General features: G+C 40.7%; 1 protein-coding gene across 13 annotated transcripts in view; it reads left to right on the top strand.

The window, feature by feature from the left end:
* The window catches only part of Patronin (calmodulin-regulated spectrin-associated protein patronin), a 62,659-nt gene extending 40,079 nt beyond the window's left edge, over nt 1-22,580 (top strand). For 5 of the 13 annotated variants that reach the window (XM_067347820.1, XM_067347817.1, XM_067347818.1 and 2 more), the window contains 25 exons: nt 947-1,162; nt 1,371-1,825; nt 1,936-2,051; nt 2,775-2,885; nt 4,244-4,325; nt 4,475-4,694; nt 4,808-5,339; nt 5,659-5,825; nt 6,516-6,527; nt 7,393-7,572; nt 8,873-9,006; nt 9,153-9,303; nt 9,382-9,571; nt 9,877-10,109; nt 11,104-11,275; nt 11,455-11,735; nt 11,865-12,161; nt 13,624-13,860; nt 14,102-14,279; nt 14,911-15,033; nt 15,620-15,715; nt 16,299-16,397; nt 17,833-18,027; nt 18,849-19,131; nt 19,260-22,580. In XM_067347820.1, coding sequence (XP_067203921.1) covers nt 947-1,162; nt 1,371-1,825; nt 1,936-2,051; nt 2,775-2,885; nt 4,244-4,325; nt 4,475-4,694; nt 4,808-5,339; nt 5,659-5,825; nt 6,516-6,527; nt 7,393-7,572; nt 8,873-9,006; nt 9,153-9,303; nt 9,382-9,571; nt 9,877-10,109; nt 11,104-11,275; nt 11,455-11,735; nt 11,865-12,161; nt 13,624-13,860; nt 14,102-14,279; nt 14,911-15,033; nt 15,620-15,715; nt 16,299-16,397; nt 17,833-18,027; nt 18,849-19,131; nt 19,260-19,404 — 4,905 coding nt within the window. In that variant the 3' untranslated portion in view covers nt 19,405-22,580. The remainder of the gene's footprint in view (nt 1-946; nt 1,163-1,370; nt 1,826-1,935; nt 2,052-2,774; nt 2,886-4,243; nt 4,326-4,474; nt 4,695-4,807; nt 5,340-5,658; nt 5,826-6,515; nt 6,528-7,392; nt 7,573-8,872; nt 9,007-9,152; nt 9,304-9,381; nt 9,572-9,876; nt 10,110-11,103; nt 11,276-11,454; nt 11,736-11,864; nt 12,162-13,623; nt 13,861-14,101; nt 14,280-14,910; nt 15,034-15,619; nt 15,716-16,298; nt 16,398-17,832; nt 18,028-18,848; nt 19,132-19,259) is intronic. The other 8 variants (XM_067347823.1, XM_067347821.1, XM_067347822.1 and 5 more) reach the window with 8 other exon arrangements.
* The last annotated feature ends 493 nt before the right edge of the window (nt 22,581-23,073 follow it).

Genomic DNA, 23,073 nt, shown 5'->3' with positions numbered 1-23,073 from the left:
ACAATCAGTCTTTTGTATCAAGATTAGAAATCTACAATTTTGTTTGACAAATTGCTTTGATTGAATCAGTTTGGCACTGATTATTTGCTTTTTTGCTCTTGCTCTAAACCATTCGTCTTCCAAAGAAACCTTACAGGACATGTTATACATGATATGTATCGGTAGCATTTATAAATGGTTTCCGTGGTTACTCGAGCTGTTCGACCTTGTCGGCTATCTTGTATCACCTCGGATACTCGTCGAAACAAAGCTTCCGTGTCCTTCGACACGACCAATCATGAAGTCGGCGTAGGGAAACGTGCAGAACATTCTTGTGAAGACAAGACCGCCCCCCCCCCCCTGAATCATCTATGGCACTTTCACTATGCTTAGATCTTTAGAGAGGAAAATCTCATATAATCTATCATCTAAATAATGTCATTTTTAAAATAATCGTTTGAATGACTGAAAAACGAAATTATTACGGCGTAAATTTGAAAAATTTATTGAACGAAAATTTGTTTTGCTTGGACGCATATAAAAAAAACTCGTAAAATATGCCGAAGTGTAGCAGAATAATTTAGTTCTAATTCGTATTAATTATTCGAGCGGAAGTGTATAATATTTCTCTGAAGTTGGCCCCCCATTTTTTAAATCTGAACAAAATGATTAGAGTTCTGGATGTCCCCCGAAGAGTTCTAGCTATCTCAAGCTACCGAAGTAAAAATAGCGTATATGTATGTCAGAACAAACGATCAATAATACCAAAATTTTGTGCTATTTTTTTGTTACGTTTTACCTACAAGAATATTTTTTTCGCTCCAACCATTAAAAAGTTACGAAGAGCTAGATAGCTTAAGCTACCGAAGTGTGTATAATGATGTTGGGCCGAGTTATACATAGTATAATAATTCACTATCTTTATTTGAAAGGTGATTTTAATCAAAGACGATCTTAATGTTTACAGGAGCAAGAACACCTTAAACCGCAGATCGTGCACGCGCTTTCAAATGCGGAGCTCTATTGTCTCGCCCTGGCCAACATATACTCGGATCCCAACTATCACAATCAGAATCACTACGGGATCTTGCAAGCCCTGGCCAGGAAAGGCGTCTACGTCACGGAGCAAAACAATACTCAACTCACCGAAACGATCCTCATTCAAAATTCACCACTCAAGATGGTAAGCTCTCTGTTGCCGGTGCAGAAGGCAACTTGTAGTCATGCTTTCTCGTTCGAATGCCTTCAGAATTCATAGAAATGGCAATCTTAAGTGATTGGAACTTATTAGTGTAACCCCATCACGATTCCTTTGGAAGTCGCAAAAATTTGACGACAACTGGTTTTTTCCAGGCTCGAAATTATTTTAATGACTTTTAATCTCGTTGCAGTCTGCGCATATGGCTGTGATAGAAGGCCTGATGGTCTTGTACGCGAAGGAGGTGGTGACGGGGGACCGGGTGGTCTCGGCGATACGGCGATTCGACCCACAGGCCGAAGTTGACGTACCATCGGATCACGAGAAGGGCCTCCTGCTCTGGATCAATCACGCGTCGCGTGCATTAATCGCCAAGATACAGAGCGAGGAGGGCGCCGGCGATAAAACGCGGCTACCCGAATTGCCCGCCGCCAAGGACTTCCAGTCCCTGTGCGACGGCGTCGGTCTGGCAGCTGTCGTCGCGTTCTACTGTCCCGGCGAGCTCAGCTGGATGGAGATCAGAGTGTCAAAGAGACCATCGGTGGCCGACGCGCTGCACAATCTTTCTTTGGTGCACGCGTTTTGCATCAAATGCTTGCCCTACTCGATTTTCCACATGCAGCCCGAGGATGTCACGTATATGAGAGGGTGTGTGTTAGCCTAATTTGAGTCGGGAACTTTTTATGTATCGTACTTTTAGAAGAAAAGGCCAATTAACCAAAGAAAGCTCTTTTAATAACTTTCATTTTAATTTTTAGGTCCATGAAGCAGAATCTAGTTGTTTTCCTGGCGGATATGTACAACGTTCTAGAAATTCATCCGGCGAAATGCGTGCGTTATCCCGGAGAGGAACGGGCGATGCAATACTTAGATGGTACGTAGACGTTCTTTGATCGAGAACAAGTTTGTCGATTAGAAACAGACTTGTGCGACGACTTGTGGCACTTTAATATCTCGATGAGAGAGAGAGGGAGAGAAAGAGAGAGAGAGAGAGAGGAATCGTGAAAATTGGTGGTGGATAAATGTGATTGGTGGAGGCCGTACGCTGTATTGGACTTTATACCCGTTCTATGATTTATTTTATTATATATTTTCTCCATAAAATCCCACTGCTATTGCAGGCAATGTCGAGTCTTACCTCTGATTAAATATATATATATACTCTAAATTAATCTATATAATAGAGATAAATAAATCAGCAAGAATGAGGCGAGGAGTGAATGTTGCCTGCAATTGTAATGGTATCACGCTTTTTATCAGTGTCGATACACACACTCGATATCCCAGCCTCTCGATCCAGATTCTTGCCGAGAGCAGCGATTTAACTACGCTATCTCTGTTTGATATGAATTGGCCTTTGCGAAATACGGACAGTGAGATCGCCGTTGGAAACGGGCAAAGAGAGATATGATTGTACCTACTACGAAACTCACCATCTCTACACGAAGCACTTAATCTACAACTGTAATATTTCCATATATTTCTATGGCGTAACCTCTTCTTGACGCTTGACACGACAACGCTATCCTCGCCTTCTTCTTTCGTCAACTTCCGGTTGCCCGTGAACCACATGATACGGCGTGGCGACGGCGTGCAGCCTGCCCGCGCAATAGTCATGGCGTAGCTCATAAGAGAAGCCTGCCACAGTCTATAGCTCCGATACCTGATCTGAGAAGCAACCTCTCCGTATCCGCGCCAGGCTTCACAGGTATCCACACGTTACCACAGAAAAAGCCAATCTCATGAACTCTCTACTAGGTGGTCGTCTTGCCCTTACGAGTCGCGTTTTCACGGATTACCGTTTTTCAGAGTGTCTCAAAGGGATCAGCGGTTATATCTGTCATTTTATCCTCGTATGTGTAGATGTGCCAGGTCATCCACATTTAAATGCAACGCACACTTGTCTGGTCATAGCCGTTACAGTCGAATAAAATGTGTTATAGTATTTCAATATTACAGCATTTTATAAATTGCTTTAGACAATAAACTTAATACTAGTTATTTAATAACATAATGATAAAGTACAGTTACGCGGTGCTTCAATTTTGACGTTTCAAGTCTGCAACAATGTCGCTATAAATAATGAAAAATAATTTTTTAGTATTGCTAAAGTTTTGAAATGTAAAATTCCTTCTAGAACAAGAAAAAGACCATGTGTTTTGGCAATAATTTGCGTACGATCTGTATTTAAAGTGATCATGATCCCGTTGGACTAATCTCTTAGTGAAGTTCGTGAATTGTGAGGAGCACTTGCTTGTTACTAATCACATATTGTTTGCATTTCATCTGATCATTTATCGTGAGAACATAGAGTGATAAATACATCTCCCGAGAATATAGATTTGCATGCGAGTCGCGTACTTTTGCGTACACGATCACTGGCTGCTTGACGCTTGCATTGGACATTGGCTTCACATTACGTTTCTTTTGCATGCGATTTGAGTCTATCAGCGCTGCTATCAGTCATTGTCACGGTGCAACGAGAAAGATGAGGACTACGTCGTTCATTAAGGTCCACTCCATGTTTAGTTAGTACGATTACGTTGCGACGATGTATTTATTCGTATTGTTTATGGTGTCTCGTTTGGTTTATGGGTTATCACGTACCGGGCTGTTCGTTTCGTATTATGTTCATTTTCAGATTTGTCTGACACTCTGCGATGAGAATTAGAGCGCTAGACATTAGTTTGTAGCGTGACTCGATGTGTACATTTGTACGGTGTTTTCTCTCAAAATGTTTGACATGAAGCTTTTCCGTTTCGGCCCTTGGAATTTGCACAAAATGGAAATTCCCGTGCTTTATTTTGTCGGCTTCCGTCGTTGTGTACTTTTATATCAATATCTAGCTTGTTGACAGTACAAAATAAAGCACGGGAATTTCACATTGTGTTCTTAAGTGATCTGTTGCGTAAGCTTTATTTAATGTGACAAAAAATGTAAATTTATTATCTGTTGAGCATTTTACTATTTCTTCTTGAATATAGTTTGAGTGATGAATGAACTTTTTCATTCAATTAAATATAAACGTAGAAAAGCGACCGATCGATCGTTAAAATATCTTTCTAGTTACGAAGTCGACTTCAAGCACTTCTGTGAAAAAGTCACAATCTTTGCAACAAACTACCGAGAGTCATCCATACGACGACAGGTATGCTATCGTATTTAATATCATGTAAAAATGAAACAAGCTTAAATAATTAAATTGTTGGCTATATACTTACATATTTATAAAAGTGTATTTCCATAAAACTTGTCACACACACGATTATATCTAATTTACTTTAATCATTCTTGTAGGCGCGCAGGCAGCGAGGAAAGCTTCGTAGTGCACCGTGGCAAGGGCATTCCCACGCTAAGCTCCGTAGCCGATGACAAATCCGCAGCCAGAACCGAAGCCGCTGGTCGGCCGAGCAACTGGGAGGACCAACGACGAAGCTCTTATGCCGGACGTCGGTCGAGACGGAACAGCATCACGGACGATTCTCAGCTGACCATCGAGAACTTTGGCGGTTCTCAGGTACGTGATGGACGTACGACGCGTCTTGTGTTCATTCATTCGTTGCGTGAAAAAAGATAAGGGGATTGTCTCGAGAGGACAAGCGATATAATCGAGTGATTTCTTTTATCCAGGATAATTTACACAATTTTGGTAGAAATCCGGATAAAGAGGTAGGCGCGCACATCGGTAAGCGCAGCACGACCGAGCCGACGTTGCCGGCGCGATCCAGTGTTCAGGATGTATACGGCAGCGGTGTTCAGCATATAATTGCGGACAACGGCTACGGCGGCGGCGAGGAGCCGCCGAGGTTGCGGCGACAGGCGTCCAACTCCAGCCTGGACACCGTTGCTCTTCGGCACATCTTACATTCCAGCGCAGAGAACGACGGCGGTGCGGATATTGGCGGCGGTGGCGGCGACGCTATTTCGGCCACGAAGTTTGCTAGTTTTGCGAATCTGAGCAGGCAGAGCTCTGAGAAAGGGATCAATTTTACGTACATGGAACAGGAGCGATTGGACGACGCTAAGTTGAACAGAAAGCACGGTCAGAGCAACGGCAACGGAAACGGCGAGAAGAAAACGACGTTCGCCACTCTGCCCAACACTACCACGTGGCAACAGCAGAGCAGTCAGCAGTCGCAACAAATGGAGCAACATTCTATCGGTAAAAGATATTCAAACGCATTGGATTCAGACGTATTTTTGGAAAGATTTAGACATTTATTTCATTTTGAATGATACAAATTTTTGTAAAAGCAGAAGTGTTTTTATAAACTTTCTTATTTAGATTTTTTTATATTTTATATTTTTATTTATATAAATGTCAAATATAAACTTATCAAGAAAGTTGATTATGATACCAAGAACAAATCTCGTTTATTAATGTAAAAGTGAATGAAGATTTTGCAGTACGAGGATGAGTCACTTAATTTTATGGACATTACTTGCTATTCTTGTTTCTAAAAATGTCTCTGTGATGTTAGACGAGAATGGCGGTAATACCATAATGGCCTCGCAGTTGAATAATATACGACTGAAGCTTGAAGAGAAACGACGGCATATAGAGAATGAGAAGCGAAGGATGGAGGTTGTTATGTCGAAGCAACGGCAGAAAGTGGGCAAGGCGGCGTTCCTGCAAGCGGTCACGAAGGTAAAACACGGGATTATATCAACCATAATTTTTTTAGAAAAAAAAAAAACTAATACACACTACAAAATGTTTACGTACCACGTCGTTATCATGATTAATTGTACGTATCAGTTTTTCACTGATTTTTGTCACGATCAAAATTAAAAAATGGTTTGTTTCTTTGATAGAAAAAAATGCAGGCATAAAATAAGTAAAATCGATATAAATCGGTACGAATTGCGGAATATTGAGTGTTTCGTCGAAACGCAACATTAAGGTCTGCCATGCTGTGTGACAGCTACTTTTCGAATCTGGGCACGGGTGTTTAGTATAGAGTAACGTAAAAATCTATCTCAGAAAGTACAAAGTGTTTCTTTTCTCCCGCTTTTTATTCATATGTTCTACATCGTATATCGTTAGTTGTGCAAAAATACATCTCGATTGTTCGATATCGCTTGTTCAAAGGCATAAAAGTATCAGTTAAAGTTACAGTATTATTTGCAAAGTAGATGTAAAATATATGACTGTCCTCATATTTCAAGTTATAATTGAATTTTAGTTTATAACTCGTCTTCTTTTTATTTTAATAGCTCCATGTAGATTGGTTATTGGTTCGCTTTGGTTGTACATAATCTCCTCTTTGTTTGCGCCGTAAATAATCTCGGTTGCCAGCCATACTGTCCTAACATAATTCTCTTTCTGACATTTCAGCTATACTTGATGGTAAGCGCATGCTAATGCACTAAATTTCTGTATTTACAACAGGGTTGAATATATTTCTAATGAAAATACGTTTCTGTTGAAGCAGAAATCGTGTGAGTTTGACAGATTTTAACTTAGCGCTTGACAGATTTTTTCTTACTGAAAACGGCCTCAATGTTTTGGAACTAGAGCAATTAATATTTCAGAATACACTCGTTTGCGTCTTTTTTCTTCTTTAATTATAATACTTTTTTCTTTAATTACTATAAATGATTATATGTATGTGATTTTAGTTTCTCAATTCGTGTTTTAGTTCCAACGTATTGATAGAATCGTGAAAGCATGTAATGTTTGAAAACAAGTAGACAAATTTTGTCGTGTTTAAAGCACTGCATGCTGTTTTATAAACAACATATATTTATAATTTTTTATGAAAGTGGAGAGTTTACGTATGAGATACAACAGAAGAGTTGAAATCGAAAAGTTTTAGATGTACCTAATCTATTAGTCAAAGTACTAATCTCGTACAATTATCATATTATTATGTTTAGAATTTAGAGTATACACATATCATCGTTTATATTAATATTTAGAATCGAGATACAAATCTCTGATTTTAATTTTTTATATATTTCTATGCACATACATGATTAATTTCTTCTACCATTTCGAGTAAGATATAAATATTGCGTGCTCCTAGTTTAAGAGTCAGTTGTTGAATTAAATATGATTTTGCGAGCTCTCTGGATGGGCTTTGGCACTTAATTTCGCTTGAGTGTAACTTGAACTTTGGCCGTGAGCAGACATTCGACACCATGGTGTTTGATGGTGATTTGGTGGCGGACTCTGAGTACTTAACAAGGCACGCTGGTTGGGCTGGTTGCAGGGTAAGGTTAAATCTCCTTCTTCGTCAACGTCCGGGGGGGACAGTCCGGCCGAGACAATCGGTCCCCCCACTCCTGTAACCTCCGGATCTTCCGGGGCGACCCCGACGAGCGTTTCCGAGGCGTCCTCTGTACCCCAACAACCCCCTCAAGAAAAACCACAGAGACCCTTCTCGCTCAAGGTACGATATTACGAGCAGTGCAAGCGTTCTACGTAGACAAGAGATTCCGAAACTAATTATTTTTAATATTCTTTATAGAACGTTATTATACGCGCTTCTATGAATGGCTTTTGAACGTCGGTTAAATTTGTTTTTTTCCCCCTTCATTTTTGATGTGCAGCGAGAGAACAAAGTAAAGAATTTAACGTGATTATTTTCCCTCTTGATGTTTTTACAGATTTCGAAACGGGCAGTTTTAAAAGCACTACGTGTGAACAACCGCTTTACCCTTTTAGTAGAATATATTTTCGACAACAGACAATTATTCTCATGCTTCTTGGTGCTTTTTGTAGAGAAAAACGGAATATTACCAAGATAATTGTATAATTATTTTGAAATGATGTGCACATCCACTTGAGCTACAATGTCCCTGGCATGCATGGATACGATACTAAACACTCCCTGGAAAAGAGTAGCGATCTATTTACTTGCATTTATTATCGGGTGATGGTTGCTCAAACGATTCAATACTTCATACGATCTCTCTTACACGCATTAACAGAAATAAACTTTATATTTTAATATGTATATATGTATGTTTTTCTAATAAGTTTCTAATTAGCTAATTAGCTGTTTTGAAAATTTAATTTAAGTTTCCATCTCTAATTATGTTATTAATTACGAATTCGGTGGCGAGTCGTGCAAATGCGACACGTATAATTACCACGCTCCTTCAATTAAACTTACACTGCGAACTTGTAGAAATTTGAGAAGCGGGCCTTGACATCATTCGCAGTCACATAAGATATTGATCAAACAGGCGGATAAATGCCGTCTATAGATCGTGTCACCAAGTTTCCGGATTATAACTGGATCAAGCGTAATCTATCCGTTGAATTCTCAATTATTTCAAGTGTGTGCGAGGAATTAAATTCGCGCTTCGTCGATGTTTTACTCGTATTTACCTCGGGTAAATATTCGCGTAGCGTTATTCATAAACAACATGATATTTTGCATCATTTGAAAGCGCAAGTGCAGACCAGTGACATGGTTCATATATTTTGTTCACTATAACTCTTTTTGGATTACTTTTCATTTGTGCAGAACACACTGCGAGTCAACAAAGCACGCGCCCGTATATCTCGAACATTTTCTTTTTTTTTCACAATCTAAAATGTACAATTCACACTGTCACGCATAAGCTTTATTGAAAAACAAAAATATCGGACGGTTATGCTACGGTACAGTTATTATACACAAGTACACTTATAGCTCCATAATCTCTTTCTGAGGCATTCCGTTTCTGTGATAACGAATATAGGAAATTAGTGAGGATGTGCGGGATGTCGAGCACAAGTGGTTGGAGCACGACGGCAATGCGCCATTCATCGAAACCAGACGCACTCCAGATATCGAGAACATGGATCCCGAGCAGTATCGTCAATCTATATCGCAGTTAGTATCCGCCTTCACGCTTATATATATAAAAAAAAAAAAAAAAAAACGAGGAAGATAGCATCGGCGAATGCGATTATATATTTTCGCGATGTGCGAGCGCTTTTCGAGTTACGCGTGCATGTAAAACTCGTCGTTTGTCGCAGAATGAATAATAGCTTGAGCGAGATTCAAGCGGACATACAGCGTCTGTCGGACCAGCAGAATCAGATTCAGCAGCAACACCTGATACAACATCAGAAACAGATGCAGCAGCAGCTTCAGCAACTGCATAGTCTTAGTCAGCAGCATATGCAAGTGCGTTCTTAGAAGTATATCGCGCAGCCGCGGGCACGTTATACTTTTAATTGCATCTCAATCATTCTCATCTTGCAGACTTATGGAATGCCGCCGATGAATCCGCTAACGCCCAGACTGCAGGAGTCGCAGTTCTATTTGCACGACCAGCCGCAGGTGCAGAGGAGAATGTGGGGTCAGCCGGCGCCCGCTCAGAGTCTGGCTAACGAAATGGCCGCGGTGGGCTACCAGCAGCCGATGGATTCACGGTTTAGCCCTCAACCCGCCGGTACATCATCGAGTTTATTTAGAACAAGCGCCCCGCAATACTGTGATAAACTTCGCGATTAATTCGTTTTTGCGGAATAAAGTGTCTAAAAAGGGAAGAATATTTTACAGCCAATATTATCGACGTCTTATACGGAAAAACTGCACGTATCTCGAGAGTGACTTCCCTCGACCAGCCACTCAGAAAGCTTGCTCGCAAAATTAGTTCTCAGAAATCGTGATAACGATTAACGATATATTTTTCTTTCGCGCTTTAATTTCGATACACATGCTTCAGTAGATTATTTCTCGAATGTCTTTCCTTAGCTTATCAGCAGGACATGCGCATGTATGCGGATCCCACGAGGACTTGGGCCGCGCCGCACCCGGCGCAAAAAGGATTTGTCCTGCACGATACTCAGGAACCAAGGTACCTCAACGGTGGGGATCATAGTCTTTGTAATAATCAAATGAGCCATCCCGGCCCCACGTATCCAGCGTCTTCGTCGATTTTCAACCAAACACAAGCCCCGTCTGCTAGTCCACAGCATCGTAACGCCGTAAGTGTTCCCGTAATTTTATTTCCGCATTCATTCCCGTTTCATCCGTGTTTTCTTTACACGCTCGCTAGTACGAAACGCAGACCGGGCATAAATGTTGCATCGCCTTTTATCATAAGCTCCATCGTCCCTCTCTTTCTCACTCACACGTCACACTTTTATTCATACTGTCTTACACTAATAGCTTTTCTGCACACAATACGCACACACATGACTGCATCACTTTGTTACGAAAGACAAAAAGACGGGCGAGACCGAATGCTGCGCCCAGCGGCAGCTGGTGTGTGAGTGAAAAGGTATAGCCGAGTGTTTGCGCTGATGTGTGTGCTGATCATCAACTCGATTTGGTCACTTCAATACGAAGGATCGGCACGAGTGCGTACGTATATGCATGGGAACCAGTTGGTGATGTAATGCACGTTTATAGACACCCGTTCTTGACACCCAACATGGCAGACACTGCCCACACTGGCAGAGACTAGGCGCCTGGGCGGTCGCGCTCCGGCTCGGATTCACACCTTTAGTCTTCTCCAAGTGATTTGTTAATTTGAATAACATGTATTTCCTCTGCTCGTCGTCGACCGTTGCGACTTCGCGCGATTACTTCGCTGAGGTTTGCCTTGATTCGTTTATTTTTATGTGTTTGCGTCTCGCTCTTGACACGCGGAAGGAGACGATCGTTGGATCGTGCGCGAGAAATTCATTTTATAGTGATATTGTGATAGTGTTTTTATCAACGCTATTTTAGATCTGTGTCTAAATTTGAGTTTCATTATTATCAGTTTTTTTTAAATAAGTGTTTTAACGAAAAATCTCGTAAATTGACAAACAACGTAACTCAGTCGTGCGGGATTTATTCTAGTATTTAATAAGAGGAGATGTTTGGAAAAATCAAATCACTGGATTTATCACTTTCTCATTTATTTTATATAATTCATGAAGAAATAGAATATATATTTACCCTATTTCTTACGACTACATTTTGTTTTTTCAGGTTCATCGAATAAGTCAGTTAATTAGCGAAAGCCCCGAGCCTAAAAGAACAACTGTACATCATATCCCGATCTCATGTGAAAGTCCGACGGAAAAGAGGCAGGTCGCTTTGCACACTCCAGTGCCAGCTCCGCCTGTCGATGATATGAAGCCCCAAAATATATCTTTCATTGGTAATTTAACTATTTCGTAACATTATTTCTTACGATTATTACGAATTATATACGACATATGACGAGGAAATTAGTACTTAGACTTGTTAATGTTAAATGAAAAATTTTTTTATATTAATCTAAGGTATAAAGAATTACAGAGATGTCTTTTCTTAAACTTGTTCTTTTATTCTACGAAGGTAACGATGACGATCTCGCGCAAGGTATTCGCAACTTGAACATCACGTCGGGCAGTCGTACGTATAGAATACCTTCGCCAACCAGACCTACGATATCACAAAATTCCTTCCAACCTCATCCGTCGTTGAGAGAGACGGCTTCGTCGCGTTCGGCCACTCCGGATGTCACGCCTCTTGATCATACAGATGCGGGTGAGAAAGGGTTCTACATCTCCTTCGACAATGACGCTCCTAAGAAGCCAAAACCGACTCTCAGAGTGAAGAGGACGTCCCCGAAGAAGGTAAATGCTTCCGTTCTCATGAAAAATTGCAATTTTTCAAAAAGTTTACAGTTAAACTTTGATGCAAAAGAGTAGTATATCGTGCTGTGTGTTAAATATATATATATTTAAAAACAATTGATTCTTCAGGAACGGAGTGTATCATCTTATATCGAGCATGAAGACTTTACGGTGCGTCCTGAATCGCCTCCTGCTAACACAATTGAAAGGCAGAAACAAATGGAAGCTCAGAGAGAATTGGAGCGGGAGAGATTGCGACAAGCTGAGGAGAGAGAACAGCAGAGGCAAGAAATGAGGGATAGAGAACTCAAGAGAGAAATGGAGAGGGAACGGCAGAGGGAAAAACAGCGCGACGGCAGCACGGACAGCCGACACGCTTCCGGAGTTGGTTTGATGATTGGGAACCAACTCACGAATCCTGATCCAGTAAGTAGTATTAGGTCCTTGAATAAGTTCTCGCTGTTTCTTAAAAGATGGCGTAGCGGCACTCTGTGCATGGAATTTCGTACGGAAACGCATCAGCTAAGTAGTACTATATGTAACCTCAAATTCTAGTAGATACAGTTTACCACAGTGTCAACCACGTGTTTAATTACCTATTGCGAAAATGTCTACTTTTGTGCCAAATAAAGTGTTTTTGCGGGGAATTTTATTGCACTGCTTTATTCAAAAGAAATCTGCAGCTGAAGCACACAGAATTCTTGTTGAAACATATGGTGACAATGCTCTGTCGAATACGACATGCAGAGACTGGTTTAGGCGCTTTAAAAATAATGACTTTGACCTTGAAGATAAAGAACGTTCTGGAGCACCGACAAAGTTTGAAGACGAAGAATTGGAGGCATTGCTTGATCTAGATCCATGTCAGACGCTAGTAGAGCTCGGGAAAACATTGCAAGTAGATGCGTCAACAGTTTCAAAACGTTTAAAAGCGTTAGGAATGATCCAAAAGCAAGGACATTGGGTGCCGTATGAGTTGAAGCCGAGAGACGTTGAACGACGTTTTCTCATGTGTGAATTGCTGCTTCAACGGCATAAAAGAAAAGGTTTTCTGCACCGTATCATCACTGGAGATGAAAAGTGGATACACTACGATAATCCTAAGCGTAGAAAATCGTGGGGTAAGCCCGGCCATGCATCAACATCGTCGGCAAAGCCGAATATCCATGGTTCGAAACTTCTGCTCTGCATTTGGTGGGATCAGCAGGGCGTAATTTATTATGAGCTGCTTAAACCTAATGAAACTATCACGGGAGCTCGCTATCGACTTCAGATGATGCGTTTGAGTCGAGCTCTAAAAGAAAAGCGGCCACTATACGGGCAGAGACACGACAAAGTCATTTTGTTACATGACAATGCTCGGCCACATGTGGCAAAACCAGTCAAAACTTACCTGGAAACGCTTCAATGGGAAGTTCTACCTCACCCGCTGTATTCACCGGACATAGCCCCCTCGGATTACCACTTGTTTCGGTCGATGGCGCATGGTTTGAGCGAGCAGCGCTTCCATTCTTTCGAAGAAACCGAAAAATGGGTCGATTCATGGATTGCGTCAAAAGATGAATCGTTTTTTCGACGGGGGATTCAATTACTGCCAGAAAGATGGGAGAAAGTGGTCTCTAATGATGGACAATACTTTGAGTAAAGTTATTGTAAGCCTTATATTTTAAATTAATGTTTTTTTTTAACAAAAAAAACAGCGAGAACTTATTCAAGGTCCTAATAATATTGACTGTTCAGACGACAGTAAAGTAAACTCTGTGTCTAATTGCGCGTCGTTTGTTTCCATGTTAATTTTATTCGAAATAAGTTTCTCAAATTGCAGATTTATTTAAAATAGATTTCAAATTAAATCGTATATCAGATATTTTAATTAAATTTTTTGCAGAATTCTATGGATGAAATGGAGAAGAAGAAGGAGAGGATAATGCTGATGTCGCTGCAGAGAAGACAGAGGCAGGAAGAAATGAAGGAAAGGAAGGAAGCTGAGGCCCAGGCGCAAAGAGAAAAAGAGAAATTGAAAGCGGAGGAAAGAGCTCGCAAGAAAGAGGAGGAACGACAAAGAAGAGCCGCAATCTTGGAACATCACAAAGTGAAGAAGGCGATAGAAGAAGCGGAGAGAGAAGTAAATTCTAAAATAAATATTATAGAAATATAAATTGTCTTTAAATAATAGCATTATTATTAAATTTAATGTTTTTAACTGATGTTTCTAATTACATAATTATATTCTATATTTCATTAAACTATATTTTAGAAATCTATACACACGCAAATTATACATAAATTCATTGTGTACTATTATTATAATATTATTGTATAATATAAATGTCTCTATCGCTCTCTCTCTCTCTCTTTCTCTCTAGGGTAAAGTAATCGATAAGGAGCTCCTGAATGCGATAAATCCAGCAAAATTACGAAACAAGACTGCAACCGCTCGACCACGGCCGAAAACGATTCACGGCGACGCTGGCGCAGTGTTGGATTCCGGAGCTCTTACACCTAGTCGCGGGAAGAAGGGTTCTTCTTCCAACTTGAGTACAGGTAAGACTTCCATTCCATTGCACTTGCAAATGATCTGTTGCAACGATCGATACTTTTTGGGGATCAAATTTGTCGAAAAAATTAAGATTCTCTACATTGATAGAATTTTTTCACGAAAAAAAAAAAAGGAATAGCGTGGAAAAAATATTACAAGTACTCTCGTTCATGAATTCGTATCTCTAGATTAATCTCCAAAAAGATAGATCTTTTTACAAGTTGTTGTGTCACAATCGCATTCCCCAGTTATAATACTCTAATAGCAACAGTCTTCTCGATGTTGTACCGTAATTTGCACTTATTCATTGCATGGCGAAGATATTTACGATCAGAGCCGTTTTTTTCCGTCGTAATCTTAGTTCGACACCACTCTTTCTGTATTGTTCTTTCTTTTTGTTACAATTGGTTTTTTTTTTTTTTTTTTTTTTTTTTTTTTTTTTTTAATGAATTCTCACCCAACCACATGTTCACGAAGCTCCAGATTTTCTCGTCTATGCTAGTTTATCGCCGCGTCAACGGCTAAATTTGTAGATCGCTCGATGTGCGCCGATCGCCGATCGCGATACTTGACGCGAAACTAGAGTAGCACAGAAAATGCCGAGCCGATTGTTTTGCACTAACACACTTACTGTAGCGTCGCTGACTTCTCCGACGATGAGGCGAGACTACTACCGGGGCTCGCAGGACAGTCTCACTACTGCCCATCTCGACGACCGACGTTGTTCCGGCCCTCTTTATCGGGGCGGCAGTCTCAGGGGTATGCACTACACACACTCTCTCATCACGTTTATATCCAATACAATACACGTTTGCAAGTTTTTTTTTTCTCTTTTTTTTTCTCCAAATTTCTAGGCAGAGCAATATCGGTGCATTAATTTGAGCTCCAATGTTTCCACACTTTATAAGAAAAGACAAGAATATTTTGTGAATAAATATAAATGCAGAACTAATTGCAAATAATAAAATATTAGAATACAGAAAAGAACTGAAAGGTATTAATTTGTATCAAAGTAGCTTGTACAAAGTTCAATCTATAAATTTACTACAAAACTTTTTTGCAGAAGGGAAGTGGTTATTTATGAGTAAACTTTTCAAATTTATATTTATATAGTTTTTAATGTTTTCTCACAGCTTGTGACATATTAATTGTATTGCACTTCTTTCCGTTCGATTTGGCATGCCATGTAACTTGATTTTCGATACCTTGTAACTCGATGTATAATGTATGGCAGCTGAATCACTTGATATATATATATATATATATCTATGTGTACTATATTTAAGTAACATAAAACCTGCATTGTATTCAAATTGATTGTAATAGAAATACCCCCTTTTTTTAGTATCTTCCGTAGATTCGCCCGACGACGGCAGGGGCTCTTCACCTTGTCGCAGCGTGAACCAGCTCGGTCGACGCGGCTCCTACAAGACCTCAAGAGGTGGGTTCGATGTTGCTTATAATTATCGCGGGAATGCCGCAGATTCTGTACGATTGTTCGTTTTTTAAACGTTTGGCTTGACGAAAGTAGACTCGTTGCAGGATGTTATCACACTGGTATGGGCAGCTATATAATCTTATCAGAATTTTACGAATGTCACGAGCATTAGTCTTTGATTATTCCCGTGCGAGCGACCGAGCGAGGTCACGGCACTTTGCGGACATGACTGTGTTTTCCCTTTAGGTTTTATTGCGATTTTTTTTAAACTTTTCTTTTTGAATTTAAGTAGCGCCTCGTAGTGGACATTTTTCGGTTGGAACGCAACGTTGTTCTGCACCAGAAACTGCACCGGTCACCTCAGTTCTCGATGTATCCCCGGACATAGCTCGTAGTTAGATTCGGCCGCCCCCCCCCCCTTTTGTTTTCCCCAAGTCTTTCCTGCTCGACCACACCCGCTCGTTCCCCCTCCCCCCTCCCTGATGATGCATACGATTGAAGCATCTCTTTCCCGCCCAATTTATTTAATCTCTCTGATCGTACATGGCGTTTTGAGTGTAACAAGGCAAACGTTGCGTTATTGCAGATGCGCAGGAGTCTCAGCAACAAGTTAGAGGCAGGCCTAAATACCAGACTTACCAAAACTTTAAGGGGAGAAAGTCTAATTCCCTGATGAATTTGTGCGGTAAGAAGCACCACAGTGACTTGGAAATACGTTCGATTTCCCCTTCTATCTCGTACAAGCAATCTCAATGTGTCCCGTGTATATATATTTATTATATATGATATGTCTCATCTCTCACCGTCCGGATATTTTTTGTAGCCAGAATAGCACACGTATATGCGCACTCACACGCACACACATACGTAGTGGCATGGTGGCAAGTTTGGACAGCACAGGTGGCAGTGGTACCTAACAACTCATACATACGCACGTCGAAACTGTATACGCATTTTTTCCTTTTGTGTACTTTAGCGCAAAGTTCCCCCCGACGCGGCTTCACGACGTGAGGATTTCTCTTTTTCTTTTGTCTTGTTTTCCTTTTATTTTCGCTGTCTCTCGCGAGCGATGCACAATTCTTTATGATTTGCAAGCGATTCGCTTCCCCGTTTCCTGACAGCTACGTCGAGGCGGAACTTTGTCCTGTCACTCTCTTAGGGCGACTCATTTCCGCTGCTGTCGCTGCTGCGTAGAGAAAGCTGGATTTTCAAGGCTTGTTTGGGCTTGTTGTTGTACAGCACTGGTTGTGGGTACAAGGTATATCTTGTCAATCGGTGTTTCTTTCAGATTTATTATGTCGGTGGCTGTGGTATCCACTTATGAATAACCCTCCCGATTTACCGACTCGTGTCCCTAGGTGTGTCCCGGTTTTTATCCCATCACCCCCGCTCTGTATCCCCTCACTGTTTTTTATTTCCAGGTATTACGGCGACGAGATGTAGCAAGTTCATCGTGAACACGTGGCCGCGCAATGTGCAATCCGCGACGTCCCGTCTCTTACGCTCTGTGTAGATGAACTTGCTATATGTCCGTTATTTAATATCAGTAATATCGAATATTTCGTATTGCGCGGAGTTGAATCATTAGAATGAATAGTCAGTTGAATTATTGCATTAATATTGTTTCCAATTTCGATGACATGCTAGAGAATTGTCACATTTATTAGATCATTTTTAGTATACATATATAGAGTCAGCAGTTTAACGAGTCGATAGATAGAAATGTCGAACGATAAAATGCATCAAACGCACTGGAAAGAATTGTTTGGATGAAAAATTTTGTAGAGGAAATGCAAAATTATATTTTTACATTCATACGAGACATTTCTTAAAGAGCAAGCGAGATGCCTTGTGCACCTATAACAAGTGACTAATATCTTTCATTCTGGCTAACCATTGTTAACAATCGAAAAATAATAATAAATCGGTGTTTATTCGGCGATTTATTATTGTTTGGACGAGGAAAGGGAAAAGGTATACACAATCGCGAGGAAATTCTCATTGTTTTAATAAAACGGGTACACGATCGCCTCTCCGTTGAGATTTCTATCTTCTATGTGCGGAGCGTGCGCTCGCAGGTGTGAATAGTGATCGAGATGGTATGGTGTGTCGACATACAGATTCGGACAGCGGCCTGGGCAGATCAACGCCGCCGAGACGAGCTGCCAGTCCGGGTATAGGCAGCATGAGGCACCTGACGTCACCCTCGGGCCCCGGCTCGCTACCACCCGCTCTAATGACGTCGAAGAAGAGAGTCTACGACGACGGCAGCAGCGACATCAGCAGCACGCCCAGTTCTATGATGGACTACAATGGTGAGTGACGGCGGCGAATCTTGCAAAAGGCGCTCACTATTTCATCAGCTTTAAATGAAAGATTATCTTGAATTTTAACATTATGTTTACGCCTTAGAACTTTACTGCGATGCATTGACATTCTATATTTTGAAGAAAGAAATGGTTTAGAATTCTTGAATAATCGCAATTCCAGGCCAAATAATGTGATACAAGATTCTAAAGCATAAAAATTAATGAAATATGCATTCTAACATTCTAGACCACTTTTTTGTTTAAAATGTAAGTTTCCAAAGTTAAGCAAGAAAGAAAATGTGAGTTCTAAAATGCTAGGTCTACCGAATGTTATGATATAAGATTCTAAAGCATGAACAATTTTTTAATATATCTTTTTTTTCAATTCGGCATTCAAGATCAGCCAATTAAAATAAAAAATGTAACACGGAACGGTTCTTGTGATATACGCAAAAAGAGAAAACACTCTAAGAGAGGAAAAGAAATTTGATTAAATAAATATCAGATATATTTTTAAGATGTAAAATATATCTTTATATTGATAAAGAATAGAAAATGTCAGGCTCTTGACTACAATATTAACAATTTTCGCGGCCGCTCGCGTATTTTTACGTTTACTGTTTTTTGCATGATTGTATAACGTCGTGTAATATGAAATCTCGGATTTTCCATCAGTTCAATATAATAAAGCGGGCGTTGAAGTAGAGCCGAACACACGGTCGCGAAAGTGTCAGTATATGATAATAATGTTCTACTTTAAAATTCGAATGTTTGGATCGAAAAGAAGAAATTGAAGAATTGATTCAGTGGAATGTCTTGTGCGACAGGACCGAGACTGTATAAACTGCCGATAGCCAAGTCGAACCGCAATATTATGCTAAACGCGGTGGAGTACTGCGTCTTCCCCGGCACGGTGAACAGGGAGGCCAAGTCGAGGGTCCTGGAGGAGATTGGTCGGTCCGAAAGCAAACACTTCCTCATCCTGTTCCGGGACGCCGGCTGCCAATTTCGCGCTCTCTACTCGTACTGTCCCGAGAGGGAGGAAGTAGCCAAGCTCTACGGTACTGGGCCCAAGCAAGTCATCGATAATATGTTCGACAAGTTTTTCAAGTGAGCAAAATCAGAAATGGGAATTCTCCAAATATTTATATCGATCGTTACCTATCGAGCTTAATTCTGCGTTTACGAACCGCTCGACGTCACGACGCTTGAAATTCTCTTTATCCTCCTTTTTCCAGATACAATTCCAGCGGGAAGTGCTTTTCGCAAGTTCACACGAAGCATCTGACTGTGACCATAGATGCCTTTACGATACACAACAGCCTCTGGCAAGGTAAAAAGGTGAACTTACCGAACAAGAAGGACATACCGCTCGTCATATAGTTTTACACAAGTGGTCACACACTTAACATTACGCTACCGTGCCCTCTGTTGTTCATAGTTACTATTTTAATACAGGCCCATATTAAATTAATGCGAGTACGTTGCGTTCTTAGTCAATTTTATAAGGACAAACTGATCGGTGCTGACCCCCGTTATGGGATAATTAGTGCTGGTGCGCGATTCTCGCGGCTTTCGAAAGGGGTGAAAACCGGAAGAGAGAAGCGTTGTTACCAGGAAGTATGTTTTTTTCATTTTTTTTTTCTTGCGTTTTCCATTTTTCGTTGAGAGCGTCAGCATCAATCACTGTGTCATAAGATTACCAGTATCTATTTATAGGAATGGTTTGTTGTCAATACACTCTCTTGAGGGGGGAATCCCAATCGACGAGCGCAAATTCATATGTAACTTTGTAACCTTTTCTTTTTTTCGAGAATTATGCACTGGAATTAATTTCAATTTTGAGGGTATTTTTATATACTTATGAACAAAAGAAAAAATCATTAGTTAACAAAAAAAAAAAAAAAATTATTGAAGAAATTATTTAAACAATTGTGAGGTTCTCTGTTTCAAAAGTTGCCGTGCGACGTCCAGCATAGCGACTGTTCTACTTATTTGAAGTGAAAAAACAAAGAAGATTTTTCTTTTTTAAGAAATTGCGCAGGTAGTGAACCTTGATTCGATGGAAAAAGTGCAAAATTGACAAAATGGTGGCAGTTTGAAAAAAGGTATTTTTTTTCGTCATTTTATTATACAATTAAACAAATTAAATTAAACAATTTTATTATTTTTGGAGATTTATTACCTGAAGAAAATATTTATGTAAATGTGTGCATTAGTAGAAATGGGTCGGTTAAATATTTTTCTAGTTATGTTGCACGCCAATTTGAAAAAAAAGTGATTTTGAGAGAGAGACGCGCTACATTCTAACGGACTGTAGCTCCATTTAACGTTCGAGTTCCGAATTAAAGCTTTGGAAACATATTTTCGAAATGCTAAACTGTCGATTCATTGGAATTTCGATTTTTGGGTCCCGTCGATTGGGGTTCCCCCCTTAAATACACCCTTCCCTCTTTTTTGCGGACTAACTCTCGACATGTAACCGCCTTGTAATCGTGTAAATCGCTGTGTTACGACTACGTGAACGCGCGCGGCTGTGTGGATGTGTGCGCGAAAGGTTGATTTTTCTTAAATTCACTCTTCAAAGAGGAGAAGACGATGGCGACGGTGTAATCTGTTCATGTACGCGATTCGCGCAGGTCTTTCTCCGTTCTTTGTATACTAGGGATCTAAATTTTTGAACGATTATTCTGTAGAGCGATTGAAAGTTTTTAAAGATTGTAAGGTAACAACGCGAATGTGAGGGATCATTAATTTTAGATGTGTCTCGTGCCCAAATCGTTGACTTTAAACTCGTTTTTATTTTTTTCCCGCCCTTTTGTATAAATAGCATGTAATGCAATCTCGCCGAAGAATGTCGTTTCTTTTTCTTTTTATATATCAGCCCTTTTTTTTTATCGGGAAACGTTGTTTTTTGATACTCGCTCATTATATTTTATCGCTTGAGATACGCATCGGCAGAGTGTTCGTCGCGGTTCGAACGGACGGAATTGAGTCAATGATTTCTCATACCTAGCGCGTATGTTTTTCGTGGCTGTTGACAATTGTGACGCGCAGCACGATTTTTGCGGTGCCTCCCTTTTGAGAAGAGATTCACGACACCGGGTGGCGGCGAGTGCCGGACGACAGCTCATGTTGTAAATAAATAAATAAGTTTATTGCGCGATTAGCGAAGCAAGAGTAAAAAACCAGCCTTACGATCAAGGCGCCACTTGCGTATGTTGCACGCGAATCTGTTTCCTTGGGACGCTAGTGACGATTGTTTGATTTACGACGATATCCTTTCGATCTATAACCAACGAACGTTGGAAGGCACGCATGCACTAGACGCGAAAATTGCCATCTTACCGCGAGCGATGCGTGAATTCTGATTGGGAGATTAGATAGTTATCATTGTGTACAGAAAGTGGATGTTTGCGTGAATATCGTTGCCTCGCCGGACAGGATCGAAGTGCCCTCGGAAAACGCGAGCGTTCCGCGACGCTTCCTTCCGAGCGCGCTTCGACCGTTCTTCATATCGTCCGTGCTTTTACGTGCGAAAGGAAGGTGGAGGACGGACGCCGTTGAAACTGCGAACTTTAAACAATAGAAACTTGCGCTTTTTCGAATGAAACTCTACGTCATCCCGCGAAAGTTCATCGTCTCTGGATTACATTCTGTTTACCAGAAATAAAAACGAGAAGAAGAGAACAAAAATGAAGCATTATGTTGAGAAACTGTGTAATATTGGATTGAGTGCGTAAAAACATTTAACGAATTGACAGTCTGACTTTTCTTGCACATTGCTTTTTCTATCGCATATATATATATATATATATATATATTGCTTTTTCCCGATTCACCAGTGAAACGGCACATTCGGCCGTACGTTTTCTCAGCGAAACCCTCAGTCAGTCCAAGCGAACAGAGCGTGGCGACCTGTGTGTATGCGGATAATGTAATTTATCGGGGTAACTAATTATATTTATTGTGCCATAAATTCGACGTTCGCTTTTTGCGCGGGGCTGACATCGGCTTCCTGTTTCGCTGAATAGGTCTTTCGACTGCATGTATTTCCTTCGTCACGACATTGTTTGTAGAAACACGAGATAAGAGAGGGGGCTAAGGATAGGTAGACTTAAAATAGACATTTTATACGACAATATTGAGGGTTTATCGTTTCCACGATTTATTTTCTCTCTCCGATCCTGGGTCTTATCCGCGATGACGATCGTCGATAAGCGACGTTCTCTCGAGGATCATTCTCCGATCATTTTTGTACGATAAGTCATTCTCCGATCATTTTTGTACGATAAGTCTTCGACTTTGGCAGTCGTCCCGCGATAGCATAGGTAGACCCTCCATATTGCGCGACGACATAACACAAACGTACACAGGACACAATTACCCGACATATCGAACTTCAATGTTCTCCAGCAGTAAAAACGCGGAAGAGTATATATTTTCAATTCGCATGGGATTGTCGATCAACGTGACTTTATCGTACCACGTTTCGTCGTTTAATCACGTGTAATGAGGGATTTGAGAGATTAAAAGCTCCGTCGAGATTATACAGATAACCGAGAAAGAAGTTCACTGCTCTATATTCCTGTCTATTGTAAATCTATCCGAATACTTTAATGTGGTGAGAGAGAGAGAGAGAGAGAGAGAGAGAGAGAGAGAGAGAGAGAGAGAGAGAGAGAGAGAGAGAGAGAGAGAGAGAGAGAGAGAGAGAGAGAGAGAGAGAGAGAGAGAGAGAGAGAGAGAGAGAGAGAGAGAGAGAGAGAGAGAGAGAGAGAGAGAGAGAGAGAGAGAGAGAGAGAGAGAGAGAGAGAGAGAGAGAGAGAGAGAGAGAGAGAGAGAGAGAGAGAGAGAGAGAGAGAGAGAGAGAGAGAGAGAGAGAGAGAGAGAGAGAGAGAGAGAGAGAGAGAGAGAGAGAGAGAGAGAGAGAGAGAGAGAGAGAGAGAGAGAGAGAGAGAGAGAGAGAGAGAGAGAGAGAGAGAGAGAGAGAGAGAGAGAGAGAGAGAGAGAGAGAGAGAGAGAGAGAGAGAGAGAGAGAGAGAGAGAGAGAGA

Source organism: Linepithema humile, chromosome 1, assembly GCF_040581485.1.
Source record: "Linepithema humile isolate Giens D197 chromosome 1, Lhum_UNIL_v1.0, whole genome shotgun sequence".
NCBI lineage: Eukaryota > Metazoa > Arthropoda > Insecta > Hymenoptera > Formicidae > Linepithema > Linepithema humile.
This window is presented reverse-complemented; position numbering and strand designations above follow the sequence as displayed.